This window comes from Temnothorax curvispinosus, unplaced genomic scaffold (genome assembly GCF_003070985.1).
Source record: "Temnothorax curvispinosus isolate PA1 unplaced genomic scaffold, ASM307098v1 QBEX01010452.1, whole genome shotgun sequence".
NCBI lineage: Eukaryota > Metazoa > Arthropoda > Insecta > Hymenoptera > Formicidae > Temnothorax > Temnothorax curvispinosus.
The window spans coordinates 38,834-59,496 of record NW_020220232.1 but is presented as its reverse complement, the minus strand read 5'-3'; the positions used below and the strand labels follow the sequence as shown (position 1 = coordinate 59,496).

The window sequence follows — 20,663 nt, the reverse complement described above, 5'->3', positions numbered from 1 at the left end:
ATAAGTTCACGTACAGGAGCTTATTTGAAAAATAAGAACTGTACTTAGAAGTATATATGAATCTGATAAGGTAAGATGAAATTTTTTAGAAATTTGATACACGAATTGGTGATCATATTAAATGGAAATAGTGGAATCATAAATATATGATATTTTCTTCTGGAGAGAGAAAAGAAATTCTTGATGTTATTATAGAAGATATTTCCGCAAAGAAAAATATATTGTTTAAGTGCCAGCCATTATGTGTCGAGGGAAAGCTCTTCGATTTACCTTGCGCAACATGCCCTAGCGTAACCGCAGCCGCCGCAGACGACGATATCGTAACTCGGACTCTAGACTAGCCATTCTGCAGACGCACCAGGAGGGCATCGCGGTGTTCTGGTGTGCGTGTCTTTGCGAAAGTGTTCGCGGGGTAACAGAGAATTGCGTTCGTGCTATTTCCAATCTGCGAGACGAGAGAACGTGATGCGCGAAAAGAGAAAATGAAGAAAGAGAAGAATCTATTTATTTTGGAGCAAGTTTTGTCAGAGAAAGAATAAGCAAAATTAACGATAATAGAATAAGAGATTCGTATATGTATAATAAAAAAAAAATATATGAACTCTTTCTTTTTCTCTTAAGAGAAAATGAAGAACTGAGTATGAAACGAAGAAAGGCTTTTATTAAAACCTTTGTGCAAAATTTATTAATTTTGTACAAGTTTTATTAATCTTAGATATTTCTTTTGCACCGAAAGAATAATTATAGGCGCATAATATTTCAAGGAAATAAAATAATTAAAAATACATACTGCGAATATCCGCAAATGACATTAAAATCTTATCGACCATGGAATAAAAAAGTAAATAATTTAAATAAAGATAAATAAAATTAGCCCATAGGGTGTAACGATGTAACTTGCAAAATAGTAGGATCAGTGTCTAACCCAATCATGGTTCGTTTCTAAAGCCTGGAATTTAAAGTGCGCTGCGGCGAATAATTGAAAAGCGTCTCCGTTGCGTGTGAGAGCGAGCGAGAAAACGGGCGACCGCGGGAACGAGACGCCGTATTGGAGAGAAAGAAGAGGGAGGGTCATAGATTCGATGGGTAGAAGCTCAAGGAGGGACCCAGGAGGCCCGACAGGCTGACGCCAGGAACCTCGCCGAGCGAGACGGCCGGCGCCCCGCGTCGGCGTTGTGCCTGCGTGTCGCGTTCCATGCGCGCGTAAGCGTGCTGTCGTATGCGTGTGCACGTCACTAACCGTGCGCATATAAATACACGCGCGTCTGTAGCGGCTTGTGCTTCTCCTCTTCTTCTCCGTTACACATTCGTCCCTCGTGTCCTCCTCCTCTTCGCTCCACGAGAATGTGGTTATTCGGCGTCATCTGGATTCCGGTGTGAATCATAACGCTCTCTCGGGCTGTTCAATTTAAGAGAGCCGCTCGAAATTGAATCACGCGCATACGACGTGACAGGAGTGCGACGAGAACGTTATTCGAAATTTTGGGCGAATTTATTAAGATATATAATATGTGTGTAGAAATTTTTAAAGCTGTATAATATAGAAATCTATTAATTTGCTACGATGTATATTTTGCAACGTTTTTCAATATTAAACTTGTGCCGCGCTGAGATGTCTTAATGAGATCCGCTACCTCTCACCGGTGATCGAAGATCGCTCGAGGAGAGAACGAACATCGTCTGAATGTGAACGTGATTCATGCCAGCGGCGCCGACTAAGAGATCGATCGACGGCGAGATCGTCTGGTACAATACAATGCGTACTGTCATGAAACGCAATTACAGCGCGAGCGATGCCTCGGTTACGCAGAAACGACGGAAATGCGTCGTGGTTTGTTTAATCAAACGTAGTCACACGTATTCTGAATTCTAAATGCAGTTCAAGCGCGGATATAGTTTCAAATTTGTCTTATGTCAAGAGAAAAAAGCATTAGCGAAGCGCGTCAACTATAAGATAGACAAATAATATTGTCTATCTACTCTATCTTATAGTTGACGCGCAGAAGGCCGCGCTGTTATGTAAATTCTAATTACATCTGTCACCGTTCGGTTAACGCGAGTTAACGTAAAGTATAAATAAGTTTTACAAATCGCGACGATGCATCGGACGCAAATAAATTACGATCTTGAAAGCAGCGGCGGCAAAAACACTCTTTTTTTCTTTGTCCCAGCAAGGACGTTTCGTCAGATTTCTCCATCGTCGACAGTTTCGCAGAAGGAGAAGAGCGGGTGGAAACGAGGTTGCGATAACCAGGAGGACCAGGGTCATCTCACGTTCACCTCGTAACGCTCACGTTTGACCGAATTCTAGTCGCGGATCTCCCTGGTTGCTTTCACGGAGAGTAGAGCCTGTTTTTGTCGTGCGCTTAATTTGATTTACCGAAGGATGTTCCGGCGACGTCTTTGCGATATTTCCTCTCCGTCGCAACTGTCTTTTGAACATTGTATTGCAGGAAGATTAGTTTTTTCCGGAAAATCGAGAACGTTGTTGACTACATTGGTTTTTTTTTTTTTTTACGATAATTAAGAGAAATGGGTCAATTATTGGAAAATACAAAAAAGAGAGAAGAATAATATTGGAGAGCTGTTGCAAATAGCGATAAAAATATCGTCTAAAAACGATTTGCGCATCAGTTGCATAAAAATTTATGAAGATGGTACAACCATGGGATATCATGTCTCTGACGTTAATAAGCTTCGTGATAGACGTAATTCCTGAACTTAAAAATCTACAATTTTTCGCATATTTCACCGATATAAGAGAGCTTGTCGCGTATTTTTGCAAGATTGAAGAGAGATATTTTAAATTTTTTCGAAAGATGCAATTATATTTTATGATATTTCAAATCTTGTATTTCTCTTGCTTTACTGTCTTCTGATACATTTGAATACGTAAAATGCAGATGCTTTACTCCATTATTTCGCGGAAATCTAAGCAATTCAGTAATCGCCGGAATTGATTTGACCGAGCGCGATGCACTCGAAGAGCGAATGCAGAAGAATGCAGCTCGCTCGAACCTCGAGCAAAGATCAGGCTTTCTAGGAATTCCATGGGAATCGGGGTCAGAAAGGAGCCAAGCTGATTCTTAAATCGTCAATTCGGGGTCGTGCTCGCAAACTATGTAGTGCTTTAGGATTCGCTCCTATCTCTTTCTCTCCTTGGCTTTTTTCTTTCATTAGCCTGTTATGTTCGTTGTGTCGCCCGATATATATGCCTGTGACAGGAGATAGAAATAGCCACGATCAACGTCGGCTACTCAAAGGTTTTTTCTTGTTTCTAATCATTGTAACAAATTGACGGACGTGTCTTTATGTAAACGTCTTCATGTTAACGACATGATGAAGTTTCAACTTAAAATTCTAGAGAAATTTACTTAAACAATATCTATCTCTTTTATTTACAGGATTGTGATTTACGGCAATTTTACGAATTCCTTTAATTCATGCCAAATTATAGAACGATACCTGTGCTACGTGGCTAGGGTTTCTCTGCGTGTTTAAAGAAAAAAACTTAGGATGTTCTTACTACTCTCTGCAAAAGTCATTCAATCAAGAACAATAACACAGCAGTCGTACGGCGTGGGGAGCTTTGTGAATGGAGAAAACGAGACGCATGGTCAACGATGACAGACGGTCGGTCGGTTGTGAACGACACCTTAGCCGTTGCTCGTCATGTCCCTGCGGCTACGAAAAAGAGAGAGAGGGAGAGAAGAGAAACGGTGATGCTGTAAGTAGAGTTCTATTCCTAGATCCCGGGACACCGGAGAATAACCTCGCACAACGGAGAAACGAGAGGGCTTCCCCAATTCCCAGAACAGCCGCTGTGCTCCGGAGTAACTTTGAGCAACTCGTTCCATCCAGGTTTTCCTTATCCTTCGCCCGTTTTCGATCAACTTTATCCCAGAGCCCTCTATCTTTCGCCCTTGCCATTCGAAAGTAAAATCACCGAAACGAACTTGTTTATACGGCGTCCCACATTTCTGTCTCTCGGATAATGATGACTGGCCTGAATACGTTCTATCGAAGATATTAATAATAAGTTATTCACAGAAAGGTTTAAAGACTTGGAGATAATCCCATATTATCTCAGTTATCTTTCTTTTATCTTTTTTAGCCTGATGTGTAGCTCGCACACAAAACAGATATTGGATATCTATGAATGCTACATAATGATACGTCCCTAAAATGGTGGAACGTGAAATAAAGGTTCGTGAAAGGTACGGACCTACCGCAGTTGATCTGTAATTAATTACGCTCTCAATCACAGATCGACAATAATAGCGATTGTTTCCGACTAGCAATATCACTCGAAAAATATATTAATGATAGCGTACCGTATAATAGCTATATCGATCATCGAACAATCGCGAATTGGAGATCTGATACTTCCGATCGCTTTTCTATTTCGATATTTTCAATCCGTCTGATCTGATCGCCGTCGAGAATACCCACCGCCTAAACAGAGCACGTTTTACGACCGTGAGATAGAGAGAAAACAATAGAAGGTGATTTGACGTACGTGTTAACCTTGCGCGTGTATACATTTCCACGCGGTGGCTAATTTCCATACAATTAAATACCGAACGCCCTCGTGGGTGATGCGACTTGATCGCATCCGGCCGTACATTCGCGATCAGTCCTGAATCGATTTGACAGAAGCCAGGCTGAAATGACCTCATCGAGATCGCACCATGGGACAGTGCTCAATTCCTTCCACGTACACGAGCGATTCTCGTGCTCTGATTTAATCGAGATGCTCCGGTGACTCACGGTATGTTGACTATCAACATTTCAGGAAATGCAGGCATTGTGCTTGAACAATTTTACACAGTAATAGCGTTAACGCCGTTAAGTCCACTTTGATAGATTTTGATTCAATCTCTGAAAGTATATGACCTTTAATTAATCATATTTAATATCGTATTAAGTGAGTCATGACCGTTTATGATAACAATCAAGTAAATAGGAAATGTGCCAATATGCGGTCGGGCGATTTTTCGCAACATATCCTTTGCAGTGGTTCTAAAGTGGTTCGTATTAGTATCGGTATTATTAAGTTGATTATCAATGATTTAATCAATAATGATTGTAGGTACTATTCTAACTTCAACTCTAGACTGCGTTTCAAGACAGATAGTAACGGCGCGTGATTTGCTAAGCGACAAATGTACGTAAATTCACGCGAATAACATTATTATAGGCACAAAAGATCCAGCCTGATCGTATAACGTATAGGCACATTTTCCATTTATGTATTTAATATTATTTAATAATACAATTTAATATTTATTTAATGCTATAATTCCCGTTCGTAATTTTTACAAATCTATTTAACTCCCTCCGAATCTGAGTGCAGTCTTTCTAATTTCTTGATCTTTAATGAGCGCGTTCTTGCTGACAGTACCATGTCGTGGATTCGTTCTAAATATTTCGAGAGCGTGAATTCGACGAGATTCAAGCTGTCTCTTCGAAGGACTTGGAAATATCGATGTCGGGACTCTCGTTGATCCTCTCGTCGCAATGAGGGCGAATAAATAATTATAATTGTCGCGACAGCGTGCGTTCGGGCCTTCGGGTTTTCGAGAAGCATGCGTGGGCACGCCTCTCTTGCCTTCGTGAGGTAACACTCACGCGTGCATACCACGGGATAACTCTTGTGTAAGAGAATTTACGGTAAAGCCGCGGTTAGGACCCGATTCTGCCGCGGCCTTTTCTCTTCCGAAGGCCGCAAGCTCGACTCCGCGCACGTCCCGTTTATTTACGTTTCGACGACGCGTTAATGGGGATATCGGCGTGTAATGTATGCAACGAGCCTGTAGTAATTCACGCTTTGTTGCGCGAGATCCGCGATCAACGCTACGTTTGGGATCGTTCAGTTAACGACGGCGACGACAAACGACAACTCGTCTGTTCAACGATTCGTGACTCATTTGCATTTCGCTAGCAAAACGTTACGATTTCGTGGAAGACCTACAAGTCAGGGTAAAAAATGTGTTCTCTGCAGATTTGCTGTGACTGGGAATAAATTTCGATAAAAGTAGCACAACGAAAATTGAAAACAGATTTAATTGTCAAACAAATGCTTGCATTAGAGATAATATTGGTGTATTGGTGTGAACAAGTACTCGTGTGAAAAATGTTTTAATATAGAGATAATATAATTGGCCTTCTCATTTCTATTCAGAAACTTTCTTCCAGCTTCGTAAAAGACACTGATTGTATTACTGGCTTTTCGCAGGCAATGCATAAGTGATGTAATATTATCATAAATCTTTACCAAAAAAAAAAAATGCAAAAAATAGTTACATTAAAATTATATCAAGATAAATATGCAAATGTGTCTATTCATACAGTTATTTCTGTGAAGGTGCTGTGGTAAATTATTGTTCCTATGCATTTTAGATGCGGGCATATATAATCATTTTGTCATGTATTTTAAGATATTCAGAATTATTCTACGCAGAGAAATGCATCACGAACTGAACAGACTTATATATAGAATATGTAGATTGTAACAGCTGAAGTCGGACTCTATCTTTACCGGATAGACATGTGCAAACGCGCGCGACAGTTACGCGCACGATGATGATTCGCGATGAAAAACCTCGATAACTGCGCGGGATTATACGTGCGGTAAGAACAGACCTTGGAGTTGTGATTCCTATGAGGTTCAAGGATCGCGCGCGGCGAGCGCATAATCAGGATGTGTAATAAAGAAGAGTGTAATGAGCGAGTGCGAAGTCTTCCTCGTCGCATCAGCGCCGTATCGCTGATTAATCAGCCGCAAAAAATTTCTTGTAATCCGTATGCGTACGGACTTATTAAACAGTCGTGTCCCTATCCAGCTATCGTTGGTGTATAATAGCAGTAGCAGCGAGTTCCTCGTTATAGTTAACTAGTATAACAGCTGCATTTCCCGTTGCGGAAGTTTCGACGTACCGTGCAATCACTGATGATACCACGACACGTTGACAAATTATGACGCTTGTCATCCGCATTCCCAACTAGAATAAAAATTTACGATAACCAAAGAAGCCTCGAGTGGCGCGTTAATATTAAAATCGAAATTTGCTTGAACAATTTGCGGAATTGCTTATGAAATACGGGATATAATGAAATAGAAAATATGTATTATATGTATGGTAATGCGCAACACTATCGCCTGAGCATTTAAAGACAACTGTTTTTAGATTTTCCAAGTTCATTTAAGTGACGCTTAATAATATATGCGACATTTAGGATCGTTGGTCTAAAAAGTATCGGGATATTCGAGTTACAAATGCATTGCCAACTCTCTGAATTTTCCCGAGACTTTCCCAACTCGGCTCACGCGACCGGCCAGGGCCGCCGGCCGGTCGGCTGGCGAGCGGAAATCTTAGAATGACTCGACTCCGGCGATCGTTCGTCGGACTCTTACGCAAGCGGTCGCCATTCGGTCGGCATTCAGGTGTGCGTGGGGATTCCTCGTGGCGCCGGTCGTCTGGCGCGCTCCGTGCACTCGCGCGCGCATGTGCCCGTACGGCGCAACGTTATACACACGAAGGCAGTGGCGTATTTTGGTATCTCTGCTGACATGTTGTATCTCCATGCAATCCATGTAAAAATCGTGTCAGCATATAACTCAGAATCCGAGTAAATTTATGACGGTCATTATTCTTTCCCTGACTCATACATTTCCTCTTTTTACGCACGGTTTTTATACGACGCAAACATTTTTTTCATACACTCTTCCATTTCAAGATTTCGGTATGAGGTGTCCGGGTATTTAATATTCATGTCTTTTTTCTGGACACATAACGACGTATTGTTACGTATTGCCGCGACACACGATTGGTCATCTGATTGTAAAAAAACATCGTTGAGGTGATTAAAAAAAATTTGTATATACGCCACTGGGTAAACGACGGAGATATATATCGACCGCGCTGGCACGAACAACGTTCGACGGCATCCGCGGAATTTGTTAAACGCAATTTATTCGCGATAGCCGATCGTTATATGATCTCGAGCTCGAGATACGTTAAGAGTAGTGTTGTTAACACTGGATCCGGTTATGATAATGATTAGCGTGCGGCGTTCGCCACTTTTCGCGTCCATAGATAAAAGATTAGCTGTAAACGTTGTAAGCGACACGCGAATACTTAATTATAGCTGTGAAGTCAATAAAACTTAAATACAGAAAATTAGAGATTAGATATGCTTCGATATTTGAGTCTCGTGTGCGTAAGAATGCAATATAAAATTTTATTCAATGGAAATGTATTTAAAATAAGAGAAAAATAAAGTTTTATTATATTAATTTTCGTTCATCAACTTTTATTGCTAAAAAAATTTAATTAGACCGGCCTTTTTTTTTAATAAAAAAATTCTCACAAAAATTCAGCGGAAAGCGCATCATATTAGAGAAAATCCGATCTTTTAATATACTCCGTATATTCCCTTGGCCTATAACTCGCGCGAATAAAGTCTGTAAAGCCGATTGCGGGATTGCTGGCCGATCTACCGATAAATTTCGAGCGATTCAATTAACCCTTTGACACGCCTCCGTTATCTTTCGTTAATCGGTCGGTTTATTTTAAAATCGATTAAAAACCCCGACGAGAACCCCGCGATAATGCCGCGTGCGGCGCGAGATTACTGCGGGGACCGGTTTCCCGCGATTTGCATAATTTGTCCGCGCGCGGAGAACCGTCTAATCGAACGGCTTTTCCCCCGCCGATGTAAAACGTCCGATAGTCAACCTGTCTCGGCCAGTGCCGATAACACACGTACGCATACGCGCGGTGGCACGTGTCCGTACGGTAACACATGCACATGCGTGGCGCGGAGAAAACCGGCGGTGTCACGGAGAAGATCGGAGAGACGCGAGAGATCTCTGCCTGCTGGCGTACCATCATCTGTCCTGTCTCACATCTTCCTCTCAACGTCGGCAATACTCACCGTGTGATCCGATAAACCGCGGCTGTTTTCGATCGCATTTGCATTACCGGATAATCGAATCGCAATTCAACTTGTCACCCGATCGTTGCGTATTTTTTGCACACGTCGAACAGTTCTATGAGAAATTTTTAACAGAAAGTATGTTTCGAGAAGAACTTGAGATTTTCTTCTTGCTAAAGATTCCAAACTTCGCAATTAACTACTACACAATGTTTTTTTTTCTTTAAATAGCTTTATAATACTAAAGTAAAAGCAATAAGCGGAAATAACAATAATGAAAGGTTTAAATAAGCCAGGAAATTTTCTCTCTGGGTAGGTCGGAATTAAGTTGCTTCGTTCTTGGACGGACTTGGATATAGACGCAACCGCAAAATCTCTCCAAGGGATCGTGCGCTTATTCCTGGCGCTTGTCAGAGATTCCAAAATGACGGTATTTAATTGAGAGCGTACGTAGCGAAGCTGGAACGTAAGTTCTCTCAACTTGGCAGCCGCTAACTGACATGCGGATTCTATCTATTCTAGAAGATGCCACCGCGTGCCGATGTGAACGTTCCAGAAAATGTCGCCACTTTGCGATTCGTCGATGTTTCGTATCCGGAGAAATTATACTTTCGACAGAACTTTATCGAATTATTCCGATCTAAAAACGTCGCGATATTTTGCAAACTTGAAAGCGTCTAAAAGATCTTCCAATTAAACGCTTTGGAGTTTAAATTCGAAGTTCCGAGGGAAGATTAAGAGAAATCGCTTAATTTCGCGTTTTATTTCCTAAAATATAGTTCATTTATTCGCAAAATACGTTTTGCATTCCGAAGATGGCGATATTAATAATAATCAAATAAAAACAATATTAATTTTATCTTACTTTTCTGCGGGTGGGAAGGATCTTTTTGCTCTCACCCTGTTCGTAAATAGAGCGGCTTTCGTATGTGCATACTTTTTGGAGCCGTCCCGAGAGAACGAAGTCCGCCTCGTCGCAGATGCAGCGTGACCTTCCGTCACGATCCCTCTTTCATGCGTGAGAATCCCCCGGCTTCCTCTGGCTCCGACGCCGGGTTATATTTCTTTTCCGACTCGTCTTCGTGTCCCCGCGAAGACAAATTCGGATACCTATGCCAACGACGTGGCCGTCAATTGCGCCCGCCGTAAATAATGGAGTAAATCCACCGAAATTTGTTGCCGCAGAGTGCAAGATCCTTAAGTATCGAACGTATGCCAGGAGCTTAGAATTTCCTCGTGGTGCGTTATTTATTCCATCGAGCATCATAAACTTCTTCTTTATTAATTAATTTATTCATCTGGCGAAATATAGCGGAAAGTCGAGCACGTCACATATATGAATAATGACTAATGATTAATAATCCATATTAATTATTAGAAAAGAGTGATGAAAAGGATAACGAGATTATTATAGCTAAAATTATTCAGTTGTGAAATTTATATTCTTGCAAAAAAAATAGTTTCATATTGATTAATATTTCATTGTTCTATATATATATATATATATATATATATATATATATATATATATATATTTATTTATTTATATATTTATAGATTTAAATATATATATATATATTTATTTATTTATTTATTTATAGACTTAAATGTGCAGCGAGAGAATAAGCGCAATTAAAATATAAAATAAATAAAATCCCGGATTTATAAAAGCACGTCATCGGCCGAATATTAACGGAAGGAATGTGATATCGCGCGGAATTATTCGCTAAATTCTGAAGGCTCGGTGTGCGTGTCGTTTGACGTCAATCGCGTTTGAAAACACATTTTGTGCATTCGTGATTGACGCCCTCGCGTCGCGCATCGAGCGCGACTGGCGCCTGCAGGACGGTCGGTTTAATTCGACGTGACCGAATTTACATTTCGGTCAAACGTGTCGTCCGCCACCCCCGTGCGCCGTGCGTTCCGTCGGCGTCGTTTAATCCCCTCGATAAAATCCCGTGCCGTATAGAAACGCGCTCGGCCGCGTCCTCATCATCCGCGTCACGCGTTACGCGCGGACAATTTCGTATGCGCCGATTATCGTCGCTTTATCATTCGCCGAGGAACTTTTTCTTCATGCGCCGCAATTGCGACAGCGATAACCGGTTGGGCGCGATTAATCAGCTCCCGCACGAAATACGACGAGCGACTCTCCGATGATGCCTTTTTTAGCACGAGCAAGCAATATGTAAGAGGCTTAACTTGATCCGATATCGCTTATGCGGATCATTTCCTGAGAGAACTGCTCGTGTCAATTTCCTCCCATGGGTCTTAACAGCGACTCAAGCTGGGTGCGGTTGAAAGGTCGTCGCGCGGCCTCCACTAACACCAAAGAATACAACCATTCACCGCCCACTCGAACACGGGAGCTCCCACGAACGCGGGATTTAAAGTCATTCATTCCGCGAGAAAGTAGACGAAAGCAACGGGAGGCGTTAAGCCGGAGATTGTTGATTTTTTTCGCGCCACCAAGCATAGGGATTCACCCGATCTTCCTTGTCTTTGTGCGCGCTAGCTTTTCCAATAAATTTTTTTTTTAATATTAGCAATAATTTACAATATTTTTTTATATTATTATCAGTCATACTTTTTACATGCCCGTAATTTATATTGTACCGCAAAATGTTTTTGAGATAGATCACGTCTATTTTGCATTTTGCGAAAAACCTTTCTAAAGACCGGCGTATTTTTGTGATCTAAAAATCTCGATTTATTTAACTGTACCTTGCGAACGTAAACGCGTGCGAGAGGAATAAACGCCGATAAATCCGACGGTAACGTTTCAGCGTCACGCGTCGCTCACATCGCGATGCTCCAATCAACATTTTCGGTGCGATCGTAAACGGAAGTTTTTGGCACGGCGGCGCAACCATTCGCGCGAGCGACGCGGCTCGGGCAACGCACATGCATGCACGATGCAACGTTCGTATGTGGTTGTGTGTTGCGATTTTATATGTGTGTGCGTGATTCGTGTATCTACCTGCGAAATCCATATGTGCATATATCCGCGATGCATTCGAACGCGCTTGGTGCGCTTTTCGTTGGTGTGCACAGCGCCCTGCTCTCGAATGCACGCATTTGTGTGTGGGTTTTTGTGTGCACGTATGTGTCCCGTATGTCTTCGTGCGAATGCGTGTGCACACACCGTAGATAGGTACAGCGGGTTTATCGCGAGCACAGCTGGCTTGCTTCCATAAACTGCGCTCGTAAAAACTCCCGAGGCTTCCCCGGAGCGAGCTTAAAGCCCCGGCTGCATTGGGCGTCCGGGGGACCGGAAGTCGACAGGCCGCGCAAGTTTTTATACGTGCGCGCGCGCTTTCGGGCGGGTGGTATATAGGTCGAAGGACGGATCCTGTCTTCGAGGACCCTCAATCGCGCTCCATCGATCCTGCCCGGTCGCCGCGAAAGGCCTGGGACGTCGTACGTCCTTTCTCAGCGCTTTCCTTCCTTCCTTCCTTCCTTTCTTCGTTCCCTTCTCTTCTCTCGGAGATCTCCGCCCTTTATTTTAAGGTCGTTATACATACAGGGAACTCGGTGTAAGCGGAGTGCTCCGATTTCATTCGCGGTCATTAACTCGAAAGGATTGAGGCGGAAGAGCCGATTGCCTGAAGGGTGTCGGTAATAACGACGCGGCGTAAGACGGAGATTGAAATTGTAGCGAGGGGGGAGGTCGATTCTTTTACGTATATTTCGGTATATTTAAGGGAGACTTCTATATTACAGAATTATGACGTAAATACTATAATTATGGTTAAGATTTTTATGAAGATAAACCTCAGTAATTTATTAAACTTGTGAAAAATGAAAAATTCCCAAAGAACTGAAATATTATACTAATTTAGACGCAGCCGCATTTTTACGGCAGGTTCTTTTCATTTATAATCTTTCGCGTTCGGGAACCGGAATATTCGAGGGATCCCATGCAACTCGTGCGTTCGCGTAAAAGAGTCACGGTGCGGTCTCGCTTCGCGTGTACTTGGCGCGAGACACTACCGTGTCTCTTGATCTGAAGACCGTCCCATCGAATACAATCCGAAGACCGCGCAAGAAAAAAGTCAAATTTTCAACATTTACCACTCTGTATTTTGACCAGCAGCATGAAATTGCTGTTGGAAGAGTAGATTTAGCAGGTTGAGGATTAACGAAGGTGAGAAGTTCGTAATAACTGCACAAGTTATCGATCTTTGCGCGAGATGAGCAAGTTGCTGCGCGGAGGGTCTGTGTTAGTAGTTCGTGCGGCGATGTTGTGAACGCCACTTGAGGATCGAGGTAAATCCCTCGTCACGGCCATAGAGGGTTAAACCTCTATTACTTAAACTCGAGAGTTTGCCATTTCCCCCTTGGAATTCCTCGGCGCAAGTTCATGCCAAATCCTAAGCGTTTCCAGCACCCGGTGCGGATTTCACAGAAATGCAATCTGTCGCTCTCATCTTTCGGAGCCGAAGCTCGAACAGATTCTCGATTGGCTTGACAAAACGAAACGCTGTATTGACGGTGTAAAGTTAGTGATATAAACGACTTCTTAAACGTTTTACAGCTTCGACGCAAATAAAGTTCAGCGTGATTTAGATTTTAATCGATTATTGAATACACAACTGATCGCCATATGCGATTAAAAATTATAGAATCCGAAAATAGTACTTGCATCATATACTTATGATATTATAAAATTAACAAAAAACTTTATTAACGTGCATTTGCATTACTAAAACATTCAGGGGAATATATAATTCCAGTTTACAACGTTTGCGCTCTTTTTTTCTAAAAGAGAACCGTGATTTTATCATGATAAATGGGGAAAATAATGTTTTTGATAATTTGAAATAACTATAGTATTTTAGAAAATACTGCGCACGCGGCTAACAATAAGGTAGAAAGTCATTTAATTATTTTCGTATGGCCGAGGAAATGAAAATTGCGCTGGGCGACGTAATAATCGCAGGAGCATCTCTCGTGTGACGTCGCTCTCTGCGTTCGCCGATGATGCTGTCGTCGCCAGCGCGGCACAGAGATGAGCTCGTTCGTGCATGAGCCGTGCACACACGTAACCGTTTAATGCAGCGGGGTCCCCCTGTGATGCAGGTCTAAAAATAAATCACGTACCCCGTCTGTTCATTCAATTGACACTATAAACTAAATTGAGGTTTTTCTTCCAGGCGGTACTCGGCACACAAACGACGACGATGACGACGGCGGACGATTTGTGCACACACGTAGGGTATGTATATACGTAGTATGCCGTAAGTGTCCCCATTGCCCGCGCGAATTACCGGGGTATTACACCTCGTAGCGCGCTCGAGCGACTTCGCTAAGATCTATTGAGCTATATTATACGCTGTTATGTAACGCGACGATGAATACAGACAAGTGAAATGCTAATTGGAGACATCCCGAATTTCCTGTTCCTTACGCGCTCGCCATCGAAACGTCTACGATTACGCAATTATGCAGGAATGAATCAGACAGATTGTCACAAATCTAGAGCTAATTAGGCCATACATAATTTCAATCTTCTAAATTATTCTTTAGAAGGAAAGTACCGAATGACGGAATGAAGAGTGGAATTTTGCACACGCTATTTCCATGAATCATTTACAGGATATGATACGAGATAAATGTCTCACATGGATATATTGAAGGACTAACTTAAAAGATTGTCTGAAGATTGCGACATCAAAAGTACGAGTTGCAATTATTTAAATTAAGCAATATTAGATTAACTGATTAACTGAAGAGAGTAACATGTTTTATTACCTCGAAGTTTAGCTCGGTGGAATAATTTTTGATATTAATTAATTTCGTGTAATTAGATAATGGATTTTTAGAAAATTTTTCTGAAAGATAATTAGGTTTAAATTAGACGGAAAATTTGCAGTCTGAGTTAAAACACGCGACTTTTTATAGGTACCCTCTCACGAAACATAGTAATCCCCTAACGTTATTACCTACGTGTTCACTTTGGCGAGCTCGTGGCGGCGTAATGCGGCGTTCTCTGCCGTGGCCGCGTGGTTAGAAGTCTAAAAATACAGCACCGTCCCTGTCTGTCCATTCGTCTGTCCGTCCGTCCGTCCGTCCGTCCGTCTGTCTGCTCTTTATTTGTGTCGGTCGCCACGATGTCGCCAGTCACGAATATATTACACGACCTTCGGGTTATAGATTCGGAAAAGCGTGACAGGGATACCGGGTAAGGTCGGCGGCAAGAATAATCGCCGATCGCCGAAAAGAACGACAAAGCACGAAAGAACGAAGCCAAGAGCCTGTCGCAAGAACGCGAGAGGCGTTTTCACATTCTCATTAAGCTCCATTATCTTATCCTCGTTATCCAAGTTGTTCGAGAAACATTTATGCGTTAGAGAAATAATTAAGGGAAGAGCGCGACAAATGTCTTTTGCAGCACATTTGCGATCGCTTTGACGATCTATCATTCGTTCCTTAACGACTTTCAACGCATGACTACAACGTCAGATTGGCGACGTCCGATGAGGCCGAGTTGTCCGCAATTAATCAAAGTTTTCGTGAGAAAATTGAGCGTTCGATCCACATCCTTGATTAATTGATGTACACGTCATCGGCGCAAACATCGAGGATGCTGTCGCTGAGGAAATCGTATCTTCCCGAGTTATCTTCCCAAACGTTGCACAGCCAACGCGTATGCATTATGCCTTTAAGATATCCTACAGAATCGCGCACAGACCGTGGGGAGCTAATTACGAATTAACCTCCGTGCAGTTTATGATCCCGCACGAGCCGCTCGTTAAATTAATCTCGCCGGCTGGCGGAGAACTGATTCCGCACCTCCGCTCCAGGTTACGCACACCTGGTGCTCAGCGGCACTGTGATTTTACACCTGGCCTGACGGCACCAAGGCAAGATCATTGCGCCGGTAACGATAATGCATCGGCGAGTTAATTGCAAAAGTCATTTGCTCCCCACGGGAGTGCACGCAGCACATCGTGACACGTACATTTTTTAACATGGATTTGTAACGCGATGTAACACGAAAATACCGATAAGATTACTCGGCTATTGGTTATCTTGATCTTGTTAGAACGATATATTTGATATGTGCCATATTTAGCTGTAACAACCCATTAAACGAAGAAAAATTTTATAAATATCGAGAATTTGAAGAAGTAAAGTGTGTTACAATACAAAATATAGAAAATTTTACGGCGTAGAAATTAAAAACCTTTACATGTATTCAGTTAATCATTATAGTCACTGTTAAAATTGTTAAAACTTTCAAGCTCTTAAATTGAGTTTTTTCGTAAACAATATCATGTGTGTGTTTACTTTTGTTCTATTATTGCACATAAATCCTCGGTCGAACTGACAGCCATTGCTTTTGCAAATCTGTCTTGCCGAAGTGGGACAATTTTGTAGGCGACGAGTTGCTAACGTGAGTATCAGTCGCACGCGAATTATTCCTGTACATTTTCTCGCGATTTTCTCGCCAGTCGTCTCTGACGTCACGATTCGAAAAGGCTGACACAGGGTATTCGAAATTTATCGGAATCATCAAGACACACGTACCCGCATGTGCTCGTTTACGTCATTATAAATCTAGATCGCACCTCGCTCGCATGCAATACCGGCGCGCGCGCAACGAGACGAGCAATAAGAAGGAGCAGGACGGGTCTCCGCGTACGTGCGATTTCAGACCGCGTTCGTGCACCTTGCCACGAGAACGCGGTTGCGGAGCGGATGAGAGGGACGCGAAGCACGCAGAAGAGACGGCGCAGGAGCGGCGATCGCCGGCCCTCCGGAAGGCCGCTGATGCCGGCAGATGGCCGGCAGATGTCTACAATCTTGCCCTGATTGCAGGTCCGGGCGAGGAGTAAGTCGCCCGTGAAAGGGGAGCTGCTATCCGTTTGCACGTGGCCGCTTGGGCAGCAAACCGCTATCCTCGCGCGGATCCTCCGTCACGCCCGGCACCGATCGATCGAGCGATCGCGCGGGGCACGTAACGATCTCCGCGCGTGATGATGGTGTACCCTCTCGTGCCGATAATGCTTCCGAGCGTATAAGGGGGACGTGGTCATTTTGATGAAATTTTCTATGGTGATAGTATCGGTACTTTTTGAGCGGAGGTTTGTGCTTTGTGCGATTTAGTCGGTGTATCGATGCCCGAACAGCATCGACGAACAATGAGAAAGTTTAGAGAAATCCTAAAAACGAAGCAAATAATAACTTGTGGGACGACCAATTATTCGGAAATGACTAATCGTAGAACTCAATAGCAAAATTATTTGTTCAGTAGCGATATTATTAATCTATAAAATTGAAGAATTAATAAACTCTAATCCTTTGGTTAAAATAAATCCACAAAAAATTGTTTTATTTTAATTTACGCTAAACATTAATATAAAATTGATTCGCGTTCTATCATTTCCAAGATTCATAATTCATTTTTCATTGAAATGGTAAATTTTGAAAATTTTATCAAAATCAAGAAGGTCGAATTCGATCGAATTCTACACTATCTTCGTTATTTATTATTGTTTCCTTAGAGTAAAGATTAAGAAGTTCTCAATGATGATATCCGGATACCTGTCCCCGACCAGAGGGCAGTTTTAAATATCCGGATGATCTCCCGGGCCGTGTCCGCCATTCTTCTATAGGGAGTCGAGATGCAACCACCCCAACCATACAATGGCATGAAATTCCATAGCGGATCGTGTTCAGCGGTCACGCGTGCATCGACTGGGCCATTCGCTCGAGAAATTCGCCTGACGGCGGAATCCATCGGGTTTGGCGTCACTGCTGTTAGCCAGCTTTCTGCTCAAAATACCATCCGCCAGGAGGATTCTGGGATCCTTTGTCTGCCCTGCCCTGCCCTGCTCTGCGCGAGAAAGGCGCACCTGCCCGACGTCGACCCCGGGCGGCAACCTGCCTGTTCGGCGTCCTCCTGTCGTCCCCCCTTGTGGCACGGCCTGACCACCGCCTTCCTCACGAAACCGTTTCACGACCGGTAGATTGGACCACTTATGGCCCGGACCCTTTCCGATTCTCTCGTCCGATTTTACCTACCAAGATGGAAAGCGCGCAGATCACCTTTCTGCTTCACCTTTGCCTCTGGGTATCGCGGCAATATTCCTGACGGTGTACCTGCTTCCTATAAATCTTAGATGAATAGAAATCGACTTACTGATTTGATTACCGTTATGAATTTGTAATGTTAATGGTCCTGTAGAAGTGTAGACGACTCTGTCTGAAATGTTTATCGTCGAACGCGTCGAGCGCACATTTAATTGTATTATATTATCATACGAGCTGTGTCGGAATAATTGTCTAATAAATCAGTAAATATATACATATTTAGCATATATTTCCGCCCTTAAATATCTTATGAACTGACGTAAAGGTTCAGAATCTTTGTTGAAAATTATTAATTTAACGTGCATAATCGCTTGAAATAATATATGATGTAGTCTAAAGTGATATGTAGTCTAATTATTTTCTCTTTTATTTATCACAATCACAAATTCTTAACATCCTATTAATATGTAAATTCTTTCCAAAGTTAATTCTTACAATTTTAGTATAAAAAGAACTATTATATTATACAATTATATTATGGTTCCTGCATTACATCTAATGCGATATAAAGCTACGTTTATTATTCATTAATATGCCCCATAACTAAATTTAAAGCTGAAATGTAAATAACTCAGAAAACATTTGCTCTTTATCGCCGCACATTTGTGTGTGTATTTGATATTCAGTAAATAATATTCAATTTCTCACACTAGTTTCAGTAAACTTAATGACGAAATTGTCTTGAGAATAACCCCTTCTTCAAGCAATTCATAATAGGCGAGAGCTTGTTTACTTGCTCGCCTCGTCTCAATTGCCGGATTACAGTAAATTTCCTAGAAAGTTTACGAACCCAAGCCCGACTCGATCCTTCAGCCGTGCCGCGCCGTGCGGTTGGGGAATCCGCCTGAAAAGATTCCGGTTAATGACGATAACCGGCCTTGCCGAAGGTACGAGGTGGTTATTCACCTGGACCTGCGGAAAGGAGGAACGCATTCTCTCGAGAGAACGGAGTGAGACGGTAGGATACTCGAGACGATCCAAGAACGTAGGAAGTGGCCGGCGGTACCCGGCTTGTCGATTTATTACCAATAACGAGTCGCGGGTGAGACGAGATGGGATGTGGGATAGCCCCCGATGACATGAAGCGGCGGTCGACAGGTTTGCGCACTATCGATCTGTTATTCATGCGAAAGGACATCGGCCCGAAAATATTGTCCGCTATTGTTTTGCTTCCCCGTTTGCGTTTGAGCTATTTTTTTATTTACGCGAAATCGTCGGCCGAGCCTTTATCGCCGGCGCGATGTATGAATGTTTCCGATGTATTTTTCATCGCCGCAACAAGTCCCGCCGCGCCGCTCGGTCCTGCATTTTGATGCCTTCCGTTTTATAATGGATACGAATCGCGGCAGAGATACGCGACACACTCCGAAACATTCGGCCTTGTATAATGCGACCGCGCCGTTTGCATGTCCCCAGTGATTTTCACACGTTTTATTGCCCCGCGCAGACTAGCCGTATTTTTGCGTTTTTTAATTTCTATGTTTAGTGTACGTATTACGTATGTATAGAAAATTTTGCAATTCTAGTAGTCCAGCGAAAGTTTGATCTTTTTACGCAATGATAATGCGTAATCTGATGCTGGAACTCTTCAATGGAAAGTAACGGACCGAGCTCAAAATAATCTTAGCATTAAAAATAATGTCCGATGGCAATCACGAGTGTGTTTATCTCCGCGCTTGATTTATGCTAATCAAAATGTACTCGATCTGTTCGAGAGTAACGAGTTTGCCTCGACATAATTTATCACTTTAGATGCAAAAGCAGTCACCGCAAAAAATACGCAGAATACGCTGGTTTCCTATTGCCAATTTCCGGAATTAGCGATCGAGTTTCTCGATTGCGTCCGAAGCTCGACGGCAGTCGTGTAGCTAATTGTCTCGAATTGAAAGCTGGAAGTGGCAGGAAACATTGATAATCCTGGATTAATCATTATTCGATGCGGTGCGATCCGGTCGAACGGCGTGTGCGTATACGACGTATACGTGCACGTGTCCACGGAGCGGAAGCGAGCTTGCGAAGTACATTGATCCGTTGCGGAGTTTATGTGCACGGCGCAGGAACGTGGATTGGTTGAATGGGAAAGAGAAGGAGGAAAGCATAGGTCGCGTGAGATAAAAGGGTTCCAAGAGAATTTGAACCGTTTGTTTAAAAGACACTAGCAGGATTGTAATTTGATTCCATCTATAGAACCGCTGTAGGTTTTACTGACGCGAAACATAGCGTCTTTTCCAATGATTTATGCTGTGAGTTTAGTTTAATTTACTTCTTTCAAAGCCGCGTTTTTATTACCTTAGTTAACTTCTTCCAAAATTATATCTATTTTTGTCACAGTAATATATTCTTGTTTATTGATAGTATTAATAAAATTTCAATGATAGAGAAAGTAAAATGTATATGATTGTTTTTGACAATCATAAAATTAACGTATAAATTAATAAAAATTAAATAATTCAACGTTGTGGATTCGTAATGCAAGTATATAACAAATTTAAAAAAATGATATTTTGCGCAGCATCAATCTTTATTTTTAAATTTATTTATTCGTTTTTCAAACAATTTTTAAATAGTTTTTTTATGTTATCCTTTCTTGTCATATTGAAAAATTTAAAACTGACTAATATTTA

At 42.3% G+C, this 20,663-nt stretch overlaps 1 protein-coding gene across 1 annotated transcript in view; it reads left to right on the top strand.

Annotated features, from left to right (window-relative positions):
- Positions 1 to 20,663, top strand: part of LOC112460342 (cullin-3-B-like) — a 124,766-nt gene that overhangs the window by 73,791 nt on the left and 30,312 nt on the right. The window contains exon 3 of the mRNA XM_025024987.1: positions 14,097 to 14,158. Coding sequence (XP_024880755.1) covers positions 14,097 to 14,158 — 62 coding nt within the window. The remainder of the gene's footprint in view (positions 1 to 14,096; positions 14,159 to 20,663) is intronic.